The 18,137-nt window shown below is 44.6% G+C and overlaps 1 protein-coding gene across 1 annotated transcript; it reads right to left on the reverse strand.

Annotated features, from left to right (window-relative positions):
• Positions 1-357: 357 nt before the first annotated feature.
• Positions 358-11,491, reverse strand: Ccdc32 (coiled-coil domain containing 32). Its single transcript, XM_075961799.1, has 4 exons — positions 11,420-11,491; positions 9,220-9,475; positions 4,441-4,597; positions 358-1,284 (listed from the first exon to the last, which is right to left on the reverse strand). Exons 2-4 carry the CDS (start codon positions 9,461-9,463, stop codon positions 1,146-1,148), a joined length of 540 nt encoding a protein of 179 aa, XP_075817914.1. The 5' UTR covers positions 9,464-9,475; positions 11,420-11,491; the 3' UTR covers positions 358-1,145.
• Between the last annotated feature and the right edge of the window lie 6,646 nt (positions 11,492-18,137).

Raw genomic sequence — 18,137 nt, forward strand, 5'->3', positions numbered from 1 at the left:
TCTAAATTCTGAGATTAAAAGCCTGTGCCACCATGCCTGGCCAAATAAGTAAGTCTTTTTGTTTTGTTTTTTGTTTGTTTTGTGAGACAGAGTTTCTTTGTATAGCCTTAGAGCCTGTCCTGGAACTCACTCTGTAGACCAGGCTGGCCTCGAACTCACTGAGATCTTCCTGCCTTTGCCTCTCGAGGGCTGGGATTAAAGACTTACACCACCACAGCCCGGCAGTAAATCTTAGCAAACACACAAAAACAAGAGACTAGCAAAGGTTACTAGTCCCCTTGTCATATCTGTCTTTACTTCCCTTCTTCCTGGGAGTCCATATGACAGGGAATGGGTACACCCACAGGACACAGTTGCTCCAAAGAGACAGTTTTATACGGACAACTCAAACTTCACAGGAACAACAATACAAGAAACGAAGAGCAAATGCAAGCTCAGTCAGGAAAGTTGCCGCAAGGAGCAAGTTTGGAACTAATCAAGGGTTGTGTCAAACACGAAACCATATTTACAAGTCTAATTTGAAACTTGGTACAAAAAGAAGTTGGGGGAGAAGCCATGAAAAAGAAAATATATTGACACCTATATAAACACCCACGTTTTCACACTTCCTCCCCCTCTCCATTTTTGACACAAGGAACAAATCAAAAGGAAAAGCCCGTTTCTCTTGAGTCCTTCTGTTTACGATGAGTATGTGAGAAAGTCCCACAAGGGCTTGGATTCAAGGAGGCTGACTTCACTCTCCTTGGCTACACTTGCTCCTGACTACTTAGCTATGGAATGCTTGAGACACAGACGTGAAGACCTAGAAGTAGGAAAAAAAAAATATGGCTCACTTAACTGATACGTCCTATACAAGAGCGCCAGTGTCTCCAAGAACTGCCCCGCCCTGCTCCTCACTGGATCCTTGCAAACCTCTAACCTGCAGCAACAGAGTTCAGTCAAGCTTTCTGATCCAGCACACTCAGGGTCATCCAAGACAGTCACACAAGCCAGCCCCAAGCAGGTCCTGGGGGCCAGCAGCTGTTTGCTTTGTGAACTGGAAGTCTGGGCATTATCTCTCCCTACGTTTCTCCTTGCTGCCGCGGTCAAGCTCTCCACCGTTCCCTCCGGGCCCCACACAGCTGCCTGGCGTAGATGTGTGCAATTTATTGTTCTCCTGCCGCTGGCTTGAACTCGGCCTCTGGCTTCTCAGCCTGCGACTCTGGAGGGATGAGAAACTGGACCTCCTCGGTGCTGATGGCGACTTTATCCGGCTGAAGCCACCTTTTGAAATGTTCCAAGGTGCTGCAACAGAGCAGAAGGCAGGAGCGGCTAGGTCAGACCTCGCTGGTTAATTACTTAATGATTAGCTCAGTTACTCAAATACTGCCTTTCCGCCCCGCCCACCACCAATTTCTTCCCTCTGCTTCCCCCTGCTGGCGGGGGGGGGGGGGGGGGGGGGGGGGGGGGGAGGACGGAGCTCCGGCTCCGGCTCTGACAGCTGCACGTCCTGGCGCTCAGCGGCTCATTTACCCCCTAGTGGGCACTTTGGCTCTCAGCAGCACCAGAGCCCTCAAGGCAGGGCCTCCGAAGGCTTGAAGAGAGTAACTGGAGAGCTCGTGCCTCAGTTTTATCTTTTTTTCCCCCTCAAACTGAAAAGGAGAGAAATTGCCGAGGGCTTGAAACAAATAAATACAAAATCGTGGGTGAGACAGAAAAAAACTGAGATTCTTTCCTACCTAAATCAGTATGAGGCTCAATTACACTAATAAAGCTTATTTGTAAGAGCTGTAATTTGGGGGAGGGAGGATTAAGACCCCTGGGTAGAAACATCTGAGACACCCATGTTCCTGCTAAGGAATGGCCTCTATGCCGGAGGACTCCTTTCATTTGTCTGTGTGGGGGAGTAGTGCAGTTAATTGTCAGCTTCATGTCTCCCTCCCACCTCCCTTAAGGACCCAGGACCCTATATCTTATAGTTATTACACATTCACAGTAAACTGTAAATAGATATAAAATGAGCGCCATGCTAGGCTCTTTAATGACAGGCAGCATCTAGGTATTCGTGGCTCACACCCACTGTTCTCAGCACTCAGGAGGCTGAGGCAGGAGGACTGTCACAAGTTCAAGGCCAGCCTGGATAAAGAATGAGACCAAGGTCGCTAACTAACCAACAAAAAGCACAAAGTCATAGGACTACGCGGGGGACAGCGGCAGCTCTCCCATGAGACTCTCCTACGTGGCCCGCATGGAACACAAAATCGCCTGTTTGAAAAGCAAACGCTGAGTTTGAAAACAAACGCATAACTGCTGTTTCGCAGGAGTTTCCTATAACTACTGTTCTCCATTTTGTTCTGCAAAAGAACAGAAGCTCTCCCACAAATGTAGGTAAGAGGAACACAGCCCAGTGCCTGAGGTTGACTTCATGCCTACAGCTCAAGAGAACCAGGTGAAAGGGACCTTGACTCTTCATCTATCCCCACTTTCATATAAAAATATAATATAGGAAAGGAAAAGTCAAAACAAAAGGGGGAGCTCACTGAGTTCTGTGTGTGATTACATGGGCAGAGTAGTCTGACTTCAGAAAGAGGGAATTCTTTCGCGACTACGCAGGAGAAAGTTTCGGCTTCTTGTTTTGTGTGTTTGGTTTTGGTTTTTCAAGACAGGGTTTCTGTGTAGCCCTGGCTTCCCTGGATCTTGCTCTGTAGTCCAGGCTGCCCCCCTCACCCCAAGTGCTGGAATTAAAGGCATGTGCCACCACTGCCCAGTTTCATGTTCTTAGAGTTGGAGTAGAGGGAGGTGTTTGGAAAGATATGACAGTATGCCAAGTTATGAATGGGTCAGGAATCTATGTAGCTCTCCAAATTGCCTGTTTAGGGAAGTTTAAGACTCACATATATCGAGCCTTTATAGACAGAAAACAAATATTATCTTTTAATCCATCTGAGGGTAGTGGGGTTGACCTCAAAAATGATTAGACTGATTTCTGAAGGACCTGAGGGTACGCTGACTCAAACGGGAGAGAACGCAAGTGAAAGTGCTTTGTAAACTACACGAAGTGTGACTGTGAGGTTTTATTCAGATATCGGCCTCGATTCCAGCAGTAGCATCAGCACGTGACACAATGGGACTCTCAGAATCAACATTAACTGTGAGCTAAAGTCATATTCCCCTAATTTACTGAAAATTATAGTTGTTGTTCCTCCCACCAATTTTTTAAATTGTGTGTATGTGTGTATGTGTGTATGTACATGTGTGGGATATGTGTGTGCCGGTGCACAGGCCCTTGGGCACACACTCAGAGGTGAAGAGAAGATATCTAATGTCTTACCCATCATTCCCTTTGAGACAGGGTCTCCCACTGGTCCTGGAGAAGGCCAGTGATTACAGAGGGTTGCAGTTAAGCTACAGCTTGGGTTTCAGAGACTTTAGTCTTTAAAACAGTGTTTAGATTAGAAGACCACAGGGACTTTAAAAGATGGACTAAAGGGATTTTGCATTATGATAGAGTCATGAGGGCCAGGGAGTGAAATGTGGTTTGAATGAAACGTCTCTCATATATTCAGGCATTTGAACACCAGCTGCTGGCGCTATTTGGGGAGGATTAGGAGGCGTGGTCTCGACAGAGGACATAAACCACTGAGGGAGAACTTTGAGGTTCCTGTTTACTGCCTCTGCTTCCTGTTTATGGCTCAGTTTGTGACTCCTCAGCTTTCTGCTTCCATCTCCAGTTACCACGCCTGCCTGCTGCCACGCTTCCCCACAACGATGGACCTTCTCCTTCTGGAGCCGTGAGTCCCAAATAAACTCTTCCTCTAGAAGTGGCCTTGGTCACTGTGTCTTATCACAGCAATAGAAAAGTGACTAACCCACCATCCTCCAAGTACCAAGCAGTGTCATCAAATAAAAGATGCTTAAAATATATACTTGTTTGATCCACACACTTTTTTTTTTCCAAGATAAGTTTTCTTTGTGCGGCTCTGGTTATTCTGGAACTCGCTGTGTAAACCAGGCTGACCTCGAACTCAGAGATTCACTTGCTTCTGCTTCCCAAGTGCTGGGATTAAAATCGTGCACCACCACTGCCCGGTTGGTCCACACACATTTGTTGAGTGGCTCTAATAGGACAGAAGCTCTATGGCAATAAAGATTAGACAAAGACGAAAACGTGGTTCTACCTGTTGGTCCATTGCTTCCTTTTCCAGTGCACCACATACTTAAAAATGAAGATAACGGTTCAACCTCAGCTCTATTAAATCTGTAGCCAAGATGCAGCTGTGAGTATTTGTTATTCTGAAAAATCTACTGTTGACCCAAGGGCAAACTGGACAGCCTTCCGAGGACTGACTGCAGCTCAAAGAGATATGAGTCTCAGTTGATACCAGTCCTCTGATGTCACTGTCCCCGAGTTCTTTACTGAATGAAATGTACCCCCAGCGTAACCCGCTGTCAATCAGTTACCTCTCATCAGAATCAAGTCCATCGACAAAAAACTCTGATGCTAACTTCTCTTGGAGGAATCGATCCCAGCACTCCTTCTTAGCTTGGGCCAGAGTCCGAAGCATGTCCTTGGAAGTCACTTCCTCGTTTAAACCCTTGATCCGTCTTAGTTTCTTCTCTGAAGAGGAAAAAAAAAAATGGAGTTTACCATAGAGAGTGTGAGCCAGCATCAGCTATATAGAAGTTCACAGTTCGTCCAGGCTCCTGGAGACCTGATCTCAAATACCAACCAAATGGACTGAACAAAACCAAACAAACAAAACAAAAAGCACTTTTACTGATGAACACAACCACAGTCCCTGTAAACAAGCAAGCAAACAAAACCTCGCTTTTAGAGAAAAACTGACAGTTGACTGAATACGCTTCTTTTCTAATCCTGCACTGTATCGAGTAAATGTTTAACCCTGGAAGAAGGAAGTGTCATAGGCTCTCAGAAATGAACCAACGCCATGTTGTTTTGAAGTCACAAAAGACCCATAAAGTGTCTCCCTAAGGAATGCTTGCTTTCCCTGGCTTGGCTCGTGTATTCCATCTCCTGCTTTCAACTCCTTGGAAGGAACGTCTCTGCGGAGTAAACAGCTTTTCTTCTAGTTACAAGGACATGAAGTGGTTTCCAACCCTCATGAGAAAGAATTAGAGAAAATGATGAGAGACCCGGCATTTCATTAGATGCTAACATTGACTTGATGGGAATGCAATAATAGGAGACCTTTAGGATTTCTATGCGGGATTAAATTCTTGATTAAAAGAAATATCTTCCAACATTTTAAAAAGTTCCTCAATTTGTGGCCTGGACGCTGGAGCCTAAGAAAAGCAAATATCTTGTAATCCCTCGAGAGGCTCACAGGGCTTCCTGATGATGGATGGTTAATTACTCTTCTTGCATTTGAATTGCTGAGGAAACCTCTTTTGAAGCATGCAAGAAATGACGTCATCATTACTTTCTGCTTTAATTTAGTCTGCAGCTATATAATTCAGCCACGTACAATGTAATGTTTGGATCGAGGACAAGCCCCATATGTCACAGTGACTTCATCACATGAGTGATGTCACACAAGTCTTGCTTTGAGGAAGCATACTCTACCATGTTCACTGATAAGAGCACCTGACATTCCATTTCTCAGACAATATCCCGATTGCTAGGCAGTGTGTGAGTCTGCCCAGATGTCACAGCAATAGAGCTGCCATCCTCAACCCAGTGTCTGCTTGCAGGGAACCTCACTGCCCGCTGTCGGCATCCCTTAACCCAGCGGTCCTCAACCTTCCCAACGCCAAGCCCCTTTAACACAGTTCCTCATGTTGTGCTGACCCCCAACCATAAAATCATTTTTGTTGTTACTTCATAGCTGCAATTTTGCTACTGTTATGAATCATAATGTAAACATTTTTGGAGCTAGAGGCTTGCCAAAGGGGTCACAACTCACAGGTTGAGACCACTGCCTTAGAAGGAGGAGGTTGTTGGGTCTTCACCTTCCTGTACTTCCCGCTATTCTGCCCTGCTTGCATGTGGGTAGCCTCCATCGGCGGGGAAGGTAGGCTGAGGGAACTCCATCTGTGTAGCTATTGGGAAGCCGTCATCCATGTTAGGTAATGTCTTTCAGGTTTCGCTGCTTTGAGTCATCCATGCTGCTGTAAGGAGCCCTCACCTACGCTCTGTAAACAAGCCCGAAAAACCATTTGGTTCCCCAGGGTGAACTTCGGCATCATAGTACTTAGTTTTGTGGTTGGGACCCCATAAGAAGGGGTAGATATTGTCTCCCCAGGAAAGGAATATTCAAAACAGCAAATAGTTGATTGCTGTTTGAGGGCTGGGCACTCATCTTAGAACCAATGGAAATTTTATAATATGCAGTCTGGTTTCCATTTCTAAAAACGTTCTATCAGCTCCCAGCCTCTGACCAAAACAATAAACACCTTGTATATCTGTAAGTCACCAGCAAGGGCTCACCCATACAAAACACCTAAAGTTGATAAACGTTAATGTTTAAGGTTTTTTTCCCTTAAAGATATAAAAAGGATAATGTATATTTAACATTTATTTGACTGAATTTTTTATTGTTGCTCTTATCGATGGATTCTTTTTGACACAAGTTTATTTGGCAATAAAAACAATCTTCAAATTGTCTGGCCTTAGTTGTCATGGAGATAGGTACTCTTTGGGGCTAGAATAAGCTTCTGGTGTGCTAGGTTCGCAAGCAGGTGTGATTTTAACAGGCAGGCAGACCCAGGCAGGGACTGTGGTACAATCCAAACCTTCCTGCCATTACTACCTAATCCTTCCTGGGCTGCTATCCTCGAGATAGGAAATTTTAACAACCAGTTAGTTTCTTACTGATTTTAGGAAAGCCCAACAGGGTTTTAACTTTCCAGCCAATATTCACCAATCACATCATCATTTCTTCTTCTTCTCCTTCTCCTTCTTCTTTTTGTTTGTTTTTCGAAACAGGGTTTCTATGTGTAGCCCTGGCTTTCCTGGAACTTGCTCTGTAGACCATATTAGCCTTGACCATATTGCCTCCAGAGTGCTGGGATCAAAAGCCCTGGTCGCATGATCCCTACCAGTCAAAGGATATGGTTCTTTCCCAGCTGTGACCTCTGCGCACTGTGAAGTTCTGTCTGCCACAAACAGGACTCTTAGGCCCTTTGGCATGACAACAGGCACTTCTTTTCTCTGCTGGCTCCCTGACGAATTTCACACAGACCCCACACCATGTCTTTCATCTTCCCAACTACATTTTTCTCATAACTTTTCCTCTAGTCATCACTAATGGAACTCCCTTTGTTCTCCCAAGATATTTGTTAGCAAACACCTAAGTTCTCAGCTGGCTCTTCTCTGTGTCCTTCTACATAGGGTGTCCTCCCTGTGTTCAGTAGCAGACTGATTGCCTAACAGAGGGCTTAGATTTGACTCATGCCACTGTAAAAATATTTATACTATGAATTTAATATTTAAATTATTAACTTAATTAAAAAAATTGGGGCTCAAGAGATGGTTCAACGGTTAAGATTACTGGCTGCTCTTCCAGTGGTCCTGAGTTCAATTCCCAGCAACTACAAGGTTTTTGAAACAGGGTTTCTATGTGCAGAAACCTATAATAGGATCTGATGCCCTCTTCTGGTCTGCAGGTGTACATGCATGCAGAGCACTCATGCATAAAATATAAATTAAAAACAAAATTTAATATTAAAAATATTTTAAAACTGCATGGATTTGAACTTCTTCAAATAGTAATTTCCAGATTTGGTTTTGGGACACATGGATCTTTACCATAATGAAAAACATTTAGGGAGATGTATTTGTCCTGATTTAAACAGTACACAAGGTATAGATGAACTGAAACATCATATGCCATTGATCAAAGCAATGAATACCTTGTGGTCCTTTAAGTTACCAGCAAACGCTCACCCATAAAACAAAACAAAAACCACCCTGCAGGTGATACAGGTTAATAGCTCAGGGATTTTCATTTTTCCTGAAGGAAGTAGAAGGAGTGATGAATAGCTAACATTTAACTAATTTCTGTCTTTTAGGGAAAAAAAGGTGTCGGGAAGTGGTGGCGCACACAGTTAATCCCATCATTCAGGACGCAGAGGCAGGGGGATCTCTGTGAGTTCAAGGCCAGCCTACAAAGTGAATTCAGGGACAGCCAGAGCTGTTACACAGAGAAAGCTTGTCTGGAGGGTGAGGGTGCGGGGTGGGGGGTGGGGAGAGGGGCAAGATTGCTTAATACACAGCAAAAAGAGTAGTGGTCATGGCAGTAACTGTCAATCCTACTTTTCTGGTCAGTGGCACGGCAATAGGAAAGTAACTAAAACACTGTCCTAGACGGACAGCTTTCTTGCCCTTGCATGAAACAATTTTAATTTCTCATGCAAGGGAAAACTATTTTAACTTTAAAATAAAACAATTCTAATTTTATTAACTCTCTCTCTATATATGTATACACACACACACACACACACACATATTACAGCCACAATACAGGGCACTGGACATATATTCAGGAAATATTTTTAAAATGTCCAGCAGGGGCCAGGAGAGATGGCTATCAGTTAAAAACCCATACTGCTCTTTCAGAGAACTGGAGTTAGGTTCCCAGCACGGAAACTAGCTCAAAACTACCTGTAACTTATGATTTGACATCCTCTTCTGGCCTCTGAGGGCCATGTCTGCATATACACACATAAACATACAAATAAATAATATTTTTTAAAAATCACTAACAGAGACAGAATGACTCTTCTGGCAAGACACTCCCCTTCCCACAATCAGTGAATTAATAAAATAATTTTTTAGCCAGGCAATGAAGGTGCACTTTAATCCCAGCATTCAGGAGACAGAGGCAAGTGGATCTCTAAGAGTTTGAGGCCAGCTTGATGTACAGAGTGAGTTTCAGGACAGCCAGGGCTACATAATGAAACCCTGTCTGGAAAAAACAAACAAGAAAGAAAGAAAGAAAGAAAGGAAGGAAGGAAGGAAGGAAGGAAGGAAGAAAGAAAGAAAATAGAAAGAAAGAAAGAGAAAAAGGAAAGGAAAGGAAAAGAGAGAGAGAGAGAAAAAGGGCAGACACCTCCTTTCCAGGAAAGAACCTGAGACATCCCCTAGAATTACATCTGGCCCACATGTGGCAAGGACAAAAAAAAATAGAAAATTAAAGATAATGTAACAGAACTTGCTGGGGTGAGGTGAGAAGAGAAGGAAAGGAGGGAGAGAGACACACAGACAGACAGAAAACTTACCTAGAGACGCTAAATACACTTCTGAATCATGCAAGGGAGCCCAGGGTTTTCCAGCTGGCTGGACAGCAGAGTCTGCTGCCTCCGTGTGGCCTTCACCTGCAGGCTGTGAATCCATAAAGGAATCCGAGAAGGCATTGTTGGCAACATCCTCTTGGGCAGGACTTGGCAGACAAGAGCAGATCTCAGCCCAGAGATCCCGGCCAGACTTTGTAGCTGAAGAGTCGAGGCTCTCAAACATTTTCATTTGGAGTCGGAGCTGAAAAACAGAAGCTCAAGTGAGTAAAGTCTAGCTCTAAGACAGTAGGATGCTGGGGGTGGCACAGGTCTTTAGACTCGGGACTTGGGAGGCAGAGGCAGGCAGATCTCCGGGAGTTCCAGGACAGCCAGAAACACGAAGTGAGACTTTGTTTCAAAAGAAAGAAAGGGGAAGGGAGGGAGGGAGGGAGGGAGGGAGGGAGGGAGGGAGGGAGGGAGGGAGGGAAGGAAGGAAGGAAGGAAGGAAGGAAGGAAGGAAGGAAGGAAGGAAGGAAGGAAGAGAGAGAGAGAGAAAAAAAAAGAATACAGTATAGGAGTCAGAGATGACTCAGTGATTCAGAGCACTTGCTCCTGCAGACAACTGGAGTTTGGTCTTCAGCATCCACATGGCAGCTCACAACCATCTTTAACTTCAGTTTCAGGGCATCCAATGCCCTCCTCTGGCTCTGTGGGTACCAGGCACGCATGTGGTGCACATACATACATGCAGGAGAAACACACATACAATAAAAATAAATAACTAAAAAAAATACAGTATAACCAGGAGTGGTGGTACAAACACCTTTAATCCCAGCACTCCAGAGGCAGAGGTAATTGGATCTCTGTGAGTCTGAGGCTAGGCTGCCCTACATGGCAAGTGCCAGGTCAGGGCTTCATAGTGAGACCCTGTGTCAAAAAAATTAAAACACACACACACACACACTTTCTCAGAGTCTGAGAAATACATTAAAGAAGCCCAGGACTGGACAGAAGAGTCTGCTCCTCCAGACAGCCTTCATCTACAGGATGAGAACCTGCATTTCAAATAGTCAGTATACACAAGACTCTCTGCGATGTTGCCACTGCGCACACTGTCTGCTACAGATCCTCACCTACAGCTGTTCTAGCATCGGTCAGTTAAAAAGCCTGTCCTCTGTGGGGTACAGACCGACAGCCATACATAAGAAAACAGCAAAAGGGTCACTTGGTGAAAAGCTGTCTGTCAGAGTCCTACCATAACGCAAGGGCATTCACCCACCACAGCAGCAGCTGGGCTCTAGACTTCAAGTTCCTCCACGCCCCCATTCATTCTTTTTACCACTTAATGTTTTATTACTATTTTAGTTGCTCATATTTATGCGGTAAAGTGCTTTAACTCAAGGCATGTATGCAAGGTGTCATCACCCTGATAATTAGCGCTGAATACAGACACCGAAGGAGAGGCATTTCCCTCGTTTACCAGACACCCTTAGCTGTGGTGGCACACATCTGGGGCGTCTGCACTCAGAAGTCTGAGGCAGAGAGATTGTGAATTCCAGGAACTGCTGAGGAAGAAGGAAGAGGAGCAAGGAAAAGACAAGGAAGAAGCGGGAAGAAGAACTAACGAGATCAAATGAGTGGTTTGTTCAAAGCTGCATAGCTGGTATATAATGTTTTGCTTCTAAAATCCTTTTTTTTTTTTTTAAACCACTCCGCCTGCTTGGGAAACACACTGAAAACCGCCCACGCTGAGATCGGTGAGAAGGGCTGTGCGCAGAGCCGAGGGATTTCCATTAACCATCTAAGTTTATAGAATAGGTCGACATCTTCCTGTAAGAGGGCTTTTAAAGATCAGGAAAGCTGACAAGGGCAAAGTCTGAAAAATTTCAGCGGACAGTCCAGACAGCGAGAGGGCCCAAATTAAGAGGAACAGATATGTCATGCAGTCCTTAGACTCTCCATCGACGTCCTTGGAACACACCCAAACCCCTGGTCTGCTCTCACTCGGGAGCCCGCGTGTCCCTGACCCCCGAATGTCAAGAATCCCGGAGGAAACCGTAGGTCCAGAGATCCCAGGCCTCGGTCATCCCGGCCTCAAGAACTGACTGGCCTTGATGGTCTGGTCCCTGATGCCCCCCAGTTGTGTTCCGGAGTCAGGCCATAGTAGGGGAATGCTAAACATTGGACACCGTGGCCCTCCACCTACCGCAATCACCTGCCCAGCAGTCTCCAAACGCTCAGGTCTGTCGCTGGCAGTCAGGAAGAAGCAGTGAGGGGCGGTGTCTCTGAATGACGGAACTCAGGAGTTGTCCAATTGACGCCTGGCTTTCTGGCACCCTGTGAGTTGATTGGTAGAATAGAGTTAATGACGCCCAGAGGGCAGGCAGTCGGTGGGCGGAACTAGTAGTTGCCAGGGAACCGTGGAATCACTTCTCCAGAGTTTCCTCTCCAAGACCGGATTGATTCTTAGCAGGTCCCAGAGTTCCAGCTTTCCACCCAGCCATCCCCGACTCGGATAGGGAAACCAGTTTTCTAGATTTTTTTTTCTCGGTCCTCAGAGGTCTTAATTTCTACAGCCCCACTGAAAGAAGGTACCTACCTGTCTTAAATACGTAGATGGTTCTTGAAGCCCCGAGACTCTGGGTGCAGTCCTTTATGCCTGTTCTTGTCTGGACTGTTTTCAATGTATTTCCCAACTTGGGTAAAAAAACAGATTTGGGGCAGTAAATAGTGTATCAATTATCTCCCAGACAATTCTGGGAGAATATTTGTGCTGCCTTTACTCTTTGGCTACCCTATGTTAGAGCATGTCAGTGACTCAAACATCAGGGCCTCATTGCCGATTTCTGAGACTTTCCTTTATTCATTTAACTGAAAAAATATCAAGCTCCTTCTCTGCTATAGGTATTGTGTGAATTCAGAACACACAAGACTGGCTATGGGCCCCAGAGATCCTTACAGCTTAGTGTGGGAGGTGATACACCAGCGAGACAGGCAAATTCACAAATGGCATGAAAGAGTTATGGAAGATAAGGTAGGGTGGGGAAGGGAAGAGGAAGTGAGGAAGGGAGAGAGAGAGGGAGAAGGGGGAGAGGGAGAGAGGGGGAGCGGGGAGGAGAGAGAGGGAGAGAGAGAGAGAGAAACAACTTTTATAACACCTGCAATAGCCAGGTGTGTTGGCGCATGCCTGTAACCCCAGCATTCTAGAGCTGAGGCAGGAGGCTGTGGAGTTCAAGGCCAGCAAAAGGTATGTAGTTAGTTCCAGGTTCAACCTGAACTACAAGAAAAGATCCTATTTAAAAATAAAAGTATCTTACACAGCCGGGCGATGGTGGAGCACGCCTTTAATCCCAGCACTTGGGAGGCAGAGGCAGGCGGATCTCTGTGAGTTCGAGACCAGCCTGGTCTTCAGAGCTAGTTCCAGGACAGGCTCCAAAGTCACAGAGAAACCCTGTCTCGAAAAACAAAAAAAAACAAACACACACACACACAAAAAGTATCTTACACAATCTCCAAAAGTTAATAACGTGTTCCTTTAGTTACTTCTTATTCCCAACAATTTTTTAAAAATTATTTATGTGGGGGGCTGGAGAGATGGCTCAGAGGTTAAGAGCACTGGCTGCTCTTCCAGAGGTCCTGAGTTCAAGTCCCAGCAACCACATGGTGGCTCACAACCATCTGTACTGAGATCTGGCCTCCTCTGGCGTGCGGGCATACATCGAGGCAGAATGTTGTATACATAATAAATAAATAAAATCTTTAAAAAAAGATCTTGCAAAAAATTATTTATGTGTCTATCTTCCATTTGGTGTCTAAAGAAGTCAAAAAAGGGTGTCGGATGCCCCAGACCTGAAGTTACAAGTGGTTGTGAGACTTCTAATGGGGATGCTGGGAATTGAACCTGGTCCTTGGAAGAGCAGCAAGCACGCCTCACAGCTGAGCCCACTATTCCCAGTTTAAAGCTGGTAGCTGATCACAAAGAAAGATGTGATGAAGCACATCGGCCAGTCATCAGCACAATAGCATGGCTGAAGATACTGTCTTGAGATGAGTCCAAATCCCATCACTATGGCAAAGGTAACAGCAAACTATTGTCATGTGCACGGGCCTCCACAGACCATTCTGCCGCTCACATCTGTAAGCATCTGCACGGGCTTCCACAGACTGCTCCGCTGTTCACATCTGTAAGCGTGCCTGTGTCTCCACAGACCGCTCCGCTGCTCACATCTGTAAGCATGCACGTGCCTCCATAGACTGCTGTGCTGCTCACATCTATAAGCATTCTTAGACTATGAACTGAAGGAAGGGAAAATCCAAGAGACAAGAGAACAATAAAATAAGTAATAGGGAAGATTGTGGTAATGTTTACTTACAGAATAAAAGAAAGAAATCTGCAGTGCTAGTTCCAGGACAGGCCCAAAGCTACAGAAAAAGGAAAGAAAGAAAGAAAGAAAGAGAGAGAGAGAGAGAGAGAGAGAGAGAGAGAGAGAGAGAGAAGGAAAGAAAGAAGGAAGGAAATCTGGTGTTATTTGGTTCACAGAAAGGAATAGCGTTCCCAGCGCACTAAGATACTCCAAGGCTTCATGAGCTACACGCACTCTTTACACTGATCAAATGCTCACCAAGCACACTTTTATTTTTTCAAGACAGAGCTTCTCTGTGTAGCCCTGGGTGTCCTGTAACTCCCTCGGTAGACCAGGCTAGTCTTGAATTCAAAGGTCCACCTGCCTGGGCTTCCCAAGTGCTGGAATTAAAGGTGTGTTCCCGGCTTCCAAACACATTCTTGCTTACTAATTTGGTCTCTCAGATATCTGGATGCCAGGATGAGATACCTTTAAATAGTAGCTGTGAACAACCCAGTTTCTGGAAAAGTACACTTTCTTTATTATGTATACAATATTCTGTCTGTGTGTATGTCTGCAGGCCAGAAGAGGGCACCAGACCTCATTACAGATCTTTGTGAGGCACCATGTGGTTGCCAGGAATTGAACTTAAAAAGTACACTTTCTGGGCTGGAGAGATGGCTCAGAAGTTGGGAGCGCTGGCTGATCTTCTGGAGGTCCTGAGTTCAGTTCCCAGCAATCACATGGTGGCTCACAACCATCTGTAATGAGATCTGGTGCCCTCTTCTGACCTGCAGGCATACAAGGGGGCTGAACACTGTGTACACAATAAATAAATAAATCTCTAAAATAAAAAAAGTAAATGGTTTATAAAAATATATAAAAAAGCCTTTAAAGAGACAGAGTGCAGTCATAGATTAAAGGAGTAAAGATAATAAAATAAATATTTTAAAAAGTACACTTTCTTAAATTTACAATCAGACATTAGCAACTCTGAACGCTACCAACTCATTCAAGTCCTCCAAATGTGATTCAAGTGCTGGACCCTAGTGTCCATCGCTGATGATTCAGACTTCCTTCTTTTTCTATTTTTATTCCAGCCTGAGCAGGTGTGTCTTTCCCTCTGTTTCTGCACCACATATCACCCCCCCCGCCCCATAAATGCCCTCACTCGGAAGTCTGCTAGACTAGTACAGCAGATTACTTCACAAGACGCCCGGTTAGTAAAGACTAATCCCGGGCGTGTCTCCGTCCAGTAAGGTCGGCAGTCGTAAGGAACCGTCATCGCCAGTTTGTGGCTTCTCCCTCTTGGAAGCAATAATGTAATGTCACAAATGTCTCTCCTCAAAAGAAGAGGACAGGCTGGGCCGTGGTGGCGCACGCCTTTAATCCCAGCACTAGGGACACAGAAGCAGGTGGGTCTCTGTGAATTCGAGGCCAGCCTGCTCTATGGAGTTCCAGGACAGCCACAGAGAAACCCTGTCATGAAAAACCAAAAAAGTAGAGAGGGTCTAGGGGTATAGTGTAGTGGTAGAGCATTTGTTCAGTATGTGCAAGACCCTGGTTTGATCTCCAATACACAAAAAGTCAATTATATTTAAAATTTTAAATGTATTCAGCAGATGCTAGGTATCCACAAAGTACAAAGAATGCTGGCATGTTCTGTATGAGTCCTTTTCAAGCCTTCCAGATAAACATGTGACGATCAGGCTGAAGGGCAGATTTCTGTTCAAAAGTCAAGAAGAGTGGGAGAGTGAGATTTTGATCTTTTTTTTTAATCCAACATTTTGCTAAGCACTATACTAAGTGTTTTAATTGGCTACATAACTGCTTTATCTAACCCAATATCAAGGGCATCAGGCATTGATTGTACTAGAGTTATAAAACTCCACGTATGATATAGTTTACTTACAATGTACTGGGAAACTATGCTGGGAAAGCCAAATGAAGCTGCTCAGAGACAATCGTGGTTATGACTCAAGATGACTGTGATCAGGTCAAGCTGAGTTTGGACAAACTCTACGAAACAGGAAGCTTGTTTATGTATAATTTTCTTTGGCTAAAATGTTACCCTCATTGTAAGTTTCTTTTCCTTTCCTCTTACTGTCTTGCTCTGTTTCTCTTCATCTGTGTGCCTGGCTTGTCTGGAACTCTCTATGTAGATGAAGGTGAACGCAAACAGATCCACCTGCCTCCTTAGTGCTGGGCTGAAAGGCGTGCACCACTATGCCCAGCTCTCATTGTAAATTTGTTTTTGTCTTTTCCATTTTCTTCTTTTCTTCTTTCTTTCTTTCTTTCTTTCTTTCTTTCTTTCTTTCTTTCTTTCTTTCTTTCTTTTCTTCCTTCCTTCCTTCCTTCCTTCCTTCCTTCCTTTCTTTCTTTCTTTCTTTCTTTCTTTCTTTCTTTCTTTCTTTCTTTCTTTCTCTTTCTGTTTAATGTATGAGTGCTCTGCATGTTTGCCTGCATGCCAGAAGAGGGCATCAGATCCCATGTGAGCTACTGTTGTGAGCTACTGTGTGGTTGCTGGGAATCGAACTCAGGACCTCTAGGAGCAGCCAGTGCTTTTAACTGCTGAGCCTTCTCTTCGGCCTGTAAATTTCTTTCTAAGACCACTCATTCAAGAGATAGTGTTTTCCTTTTGAAACAATTCTATTCTAAAGTACCCACACCTGGCAGAAAATTCAACCTCTTTTTTATTTTTTTTAATTTATTTATTTATTATGTATATAGCATTCTGTCTGCATGTATCTCTTGCAGGCCAGAAGAGGACACCAGCTCTCATTACAGATGGTTGTGAGCCACCATGTGGTTGCCGGGAATCGAACTCAGGACCTTTGGAAGAGCAGGCAGTGCTCTTAACCTCTGAGCCATCTCTCCAGCCCTCAACCTCTTTTTTAAAAGCAGGTGATTAGAAATCTGGCATTTCAGCATAAGGATTTCCGTAGCTTCAGGTACTTCGGTCTGTTCTGGAGTAAGACTAACATTTTCAATCCTTTACTTGGATTAATGAGACCTTTGTTTTGGTTAATTTTTTTTTTTTTTTTGGTTTTTCGAGACAGGGTTTCTCTGTGGTTTTGGAGCCTGTCCTGGAACTAGCTCTTGTAGACCAGGCTGGTCTCGAACTCACAGAGATCCGCCTGCCTCTGCCTCCCGAGTGCTGGGATTAAAGGCGTGCGCCACCACCGCCCGGCTGTTTTGGTTAATTTTGAACTCACTATTTAGTCAAAGATGATCTAAAACTTCTGATCCTCCCTCGTTCACCTCCCAAGTGCTCGGGCTACAGACATTCACTGCAATGCTTGGCTTTGTGGAACTTTTGATATAAAGAAGAATTTACCTAAAAACCTTCTCTTGATCCTCTCCAGAATGCTAATACATAAGATAAGTATAGCCTAAGCCAACATTAATGAAAAAAAGTTCATGCTCACATTCTTGAATTGGACTAGACAGTTGTCCAACTTGTAGATGCTGGCATCCAAATGTCTACCTATTTGGAGGTATCTCACTATGAAAACTAAACAGGGTTATAGTCTATTTACAGGCACTCTGTAAATAAAGACAGACCTAGTCTCTTTTTGGAAGAAGGAAGGCTCCCTTGTAGGATTCTGGATCTTGAGATAGGAACATAAGGAGGCTGATATACTTAGAGATTTTTCAAGGGACAATAGGGCCATGGGGCAGAAAGTCCTTTGCACAACTGCACATTTCACAGCGACAGCATCCCAACTGGGTTTCTTCCCAGAGGCCTCTGCTTCCCTTGATTTGGTCTCTTTGCTGAATCTGAACTTTAGCTCTGGTATGAATTCTAAGAGGCATCAATATCCTTTCCGTTATTCCCTCTCTGATGAAGGTAGCCAACACAGATTTCAGCATTTTGCATTTAAGAACTGTAGTGGTCTGGGGAGATAGCTTAGTTGGTAGAGTACTTGCCATGCAATACAGACCTGAACTTGATTTCCAGAACTGATGTAAAAAAGCTGGGCATTGGAATGCATGTTTGTAATTTCAGTGAGACATTGTGGTGGTTTGAAAGAAAATGGTCCCCAAAGGGAGTGCCACCATTAGGAGGTATGGCCTTGGTAGAGGAAGTATGTCACTGTGGGAGTAAGCTTTGAGGTCTCTTTTGCTCAAGCTTCCTTTAGTTGACAGTCAATTTCCTGAAACCTGCAAGATGTAGCACTCTCAGCTCCAGCACCACATCTGCCTGCTCACCACCATGCTTCCTGTCATGATGATAACGGACTGAACCTCTGACACTGTAAGTGAGCCACCCCAGTTAAATGTTTTCTTTGTAAGAGTTGTTGTGGTCATGGTGTCTCTTCACAGCAATAGAAAACCCTAACTAAGACACTGTCTCACAAACAAGATGGGTAGGACCAGAGGAAGGACACCTGAAGTTCACCTCTTACCCTTAGACATACTCACATGTACAACTGCATGTACCCAGTACACACACATATCACACAGAATACCCTAGCAATGCATTTTTGATCTATTTGCAGTTTTAATGTGCAAGTGGTTCTGGATAAGAGTTTCTGGAAGCCAAATGGGAAATCTCTAATTCTCTTGGTGCTGTTAGAA

Source organism: Microtus pennsylvanicus, chromosome 2 (assembly GCF_037038515.1).
Source record: "Microtus pennsylvanicus isolate mMicPen1 chromosome 2, mMicPen1.hap1, whole genome shotgun sequence".
In the NCBI taxonomy this organism is placed as follows: Eukaryota; Metazoa; Chordata; class Mammalia; order Rodentia; family Cricetidae; genus Microtus; species Microtus pennsylvanicus.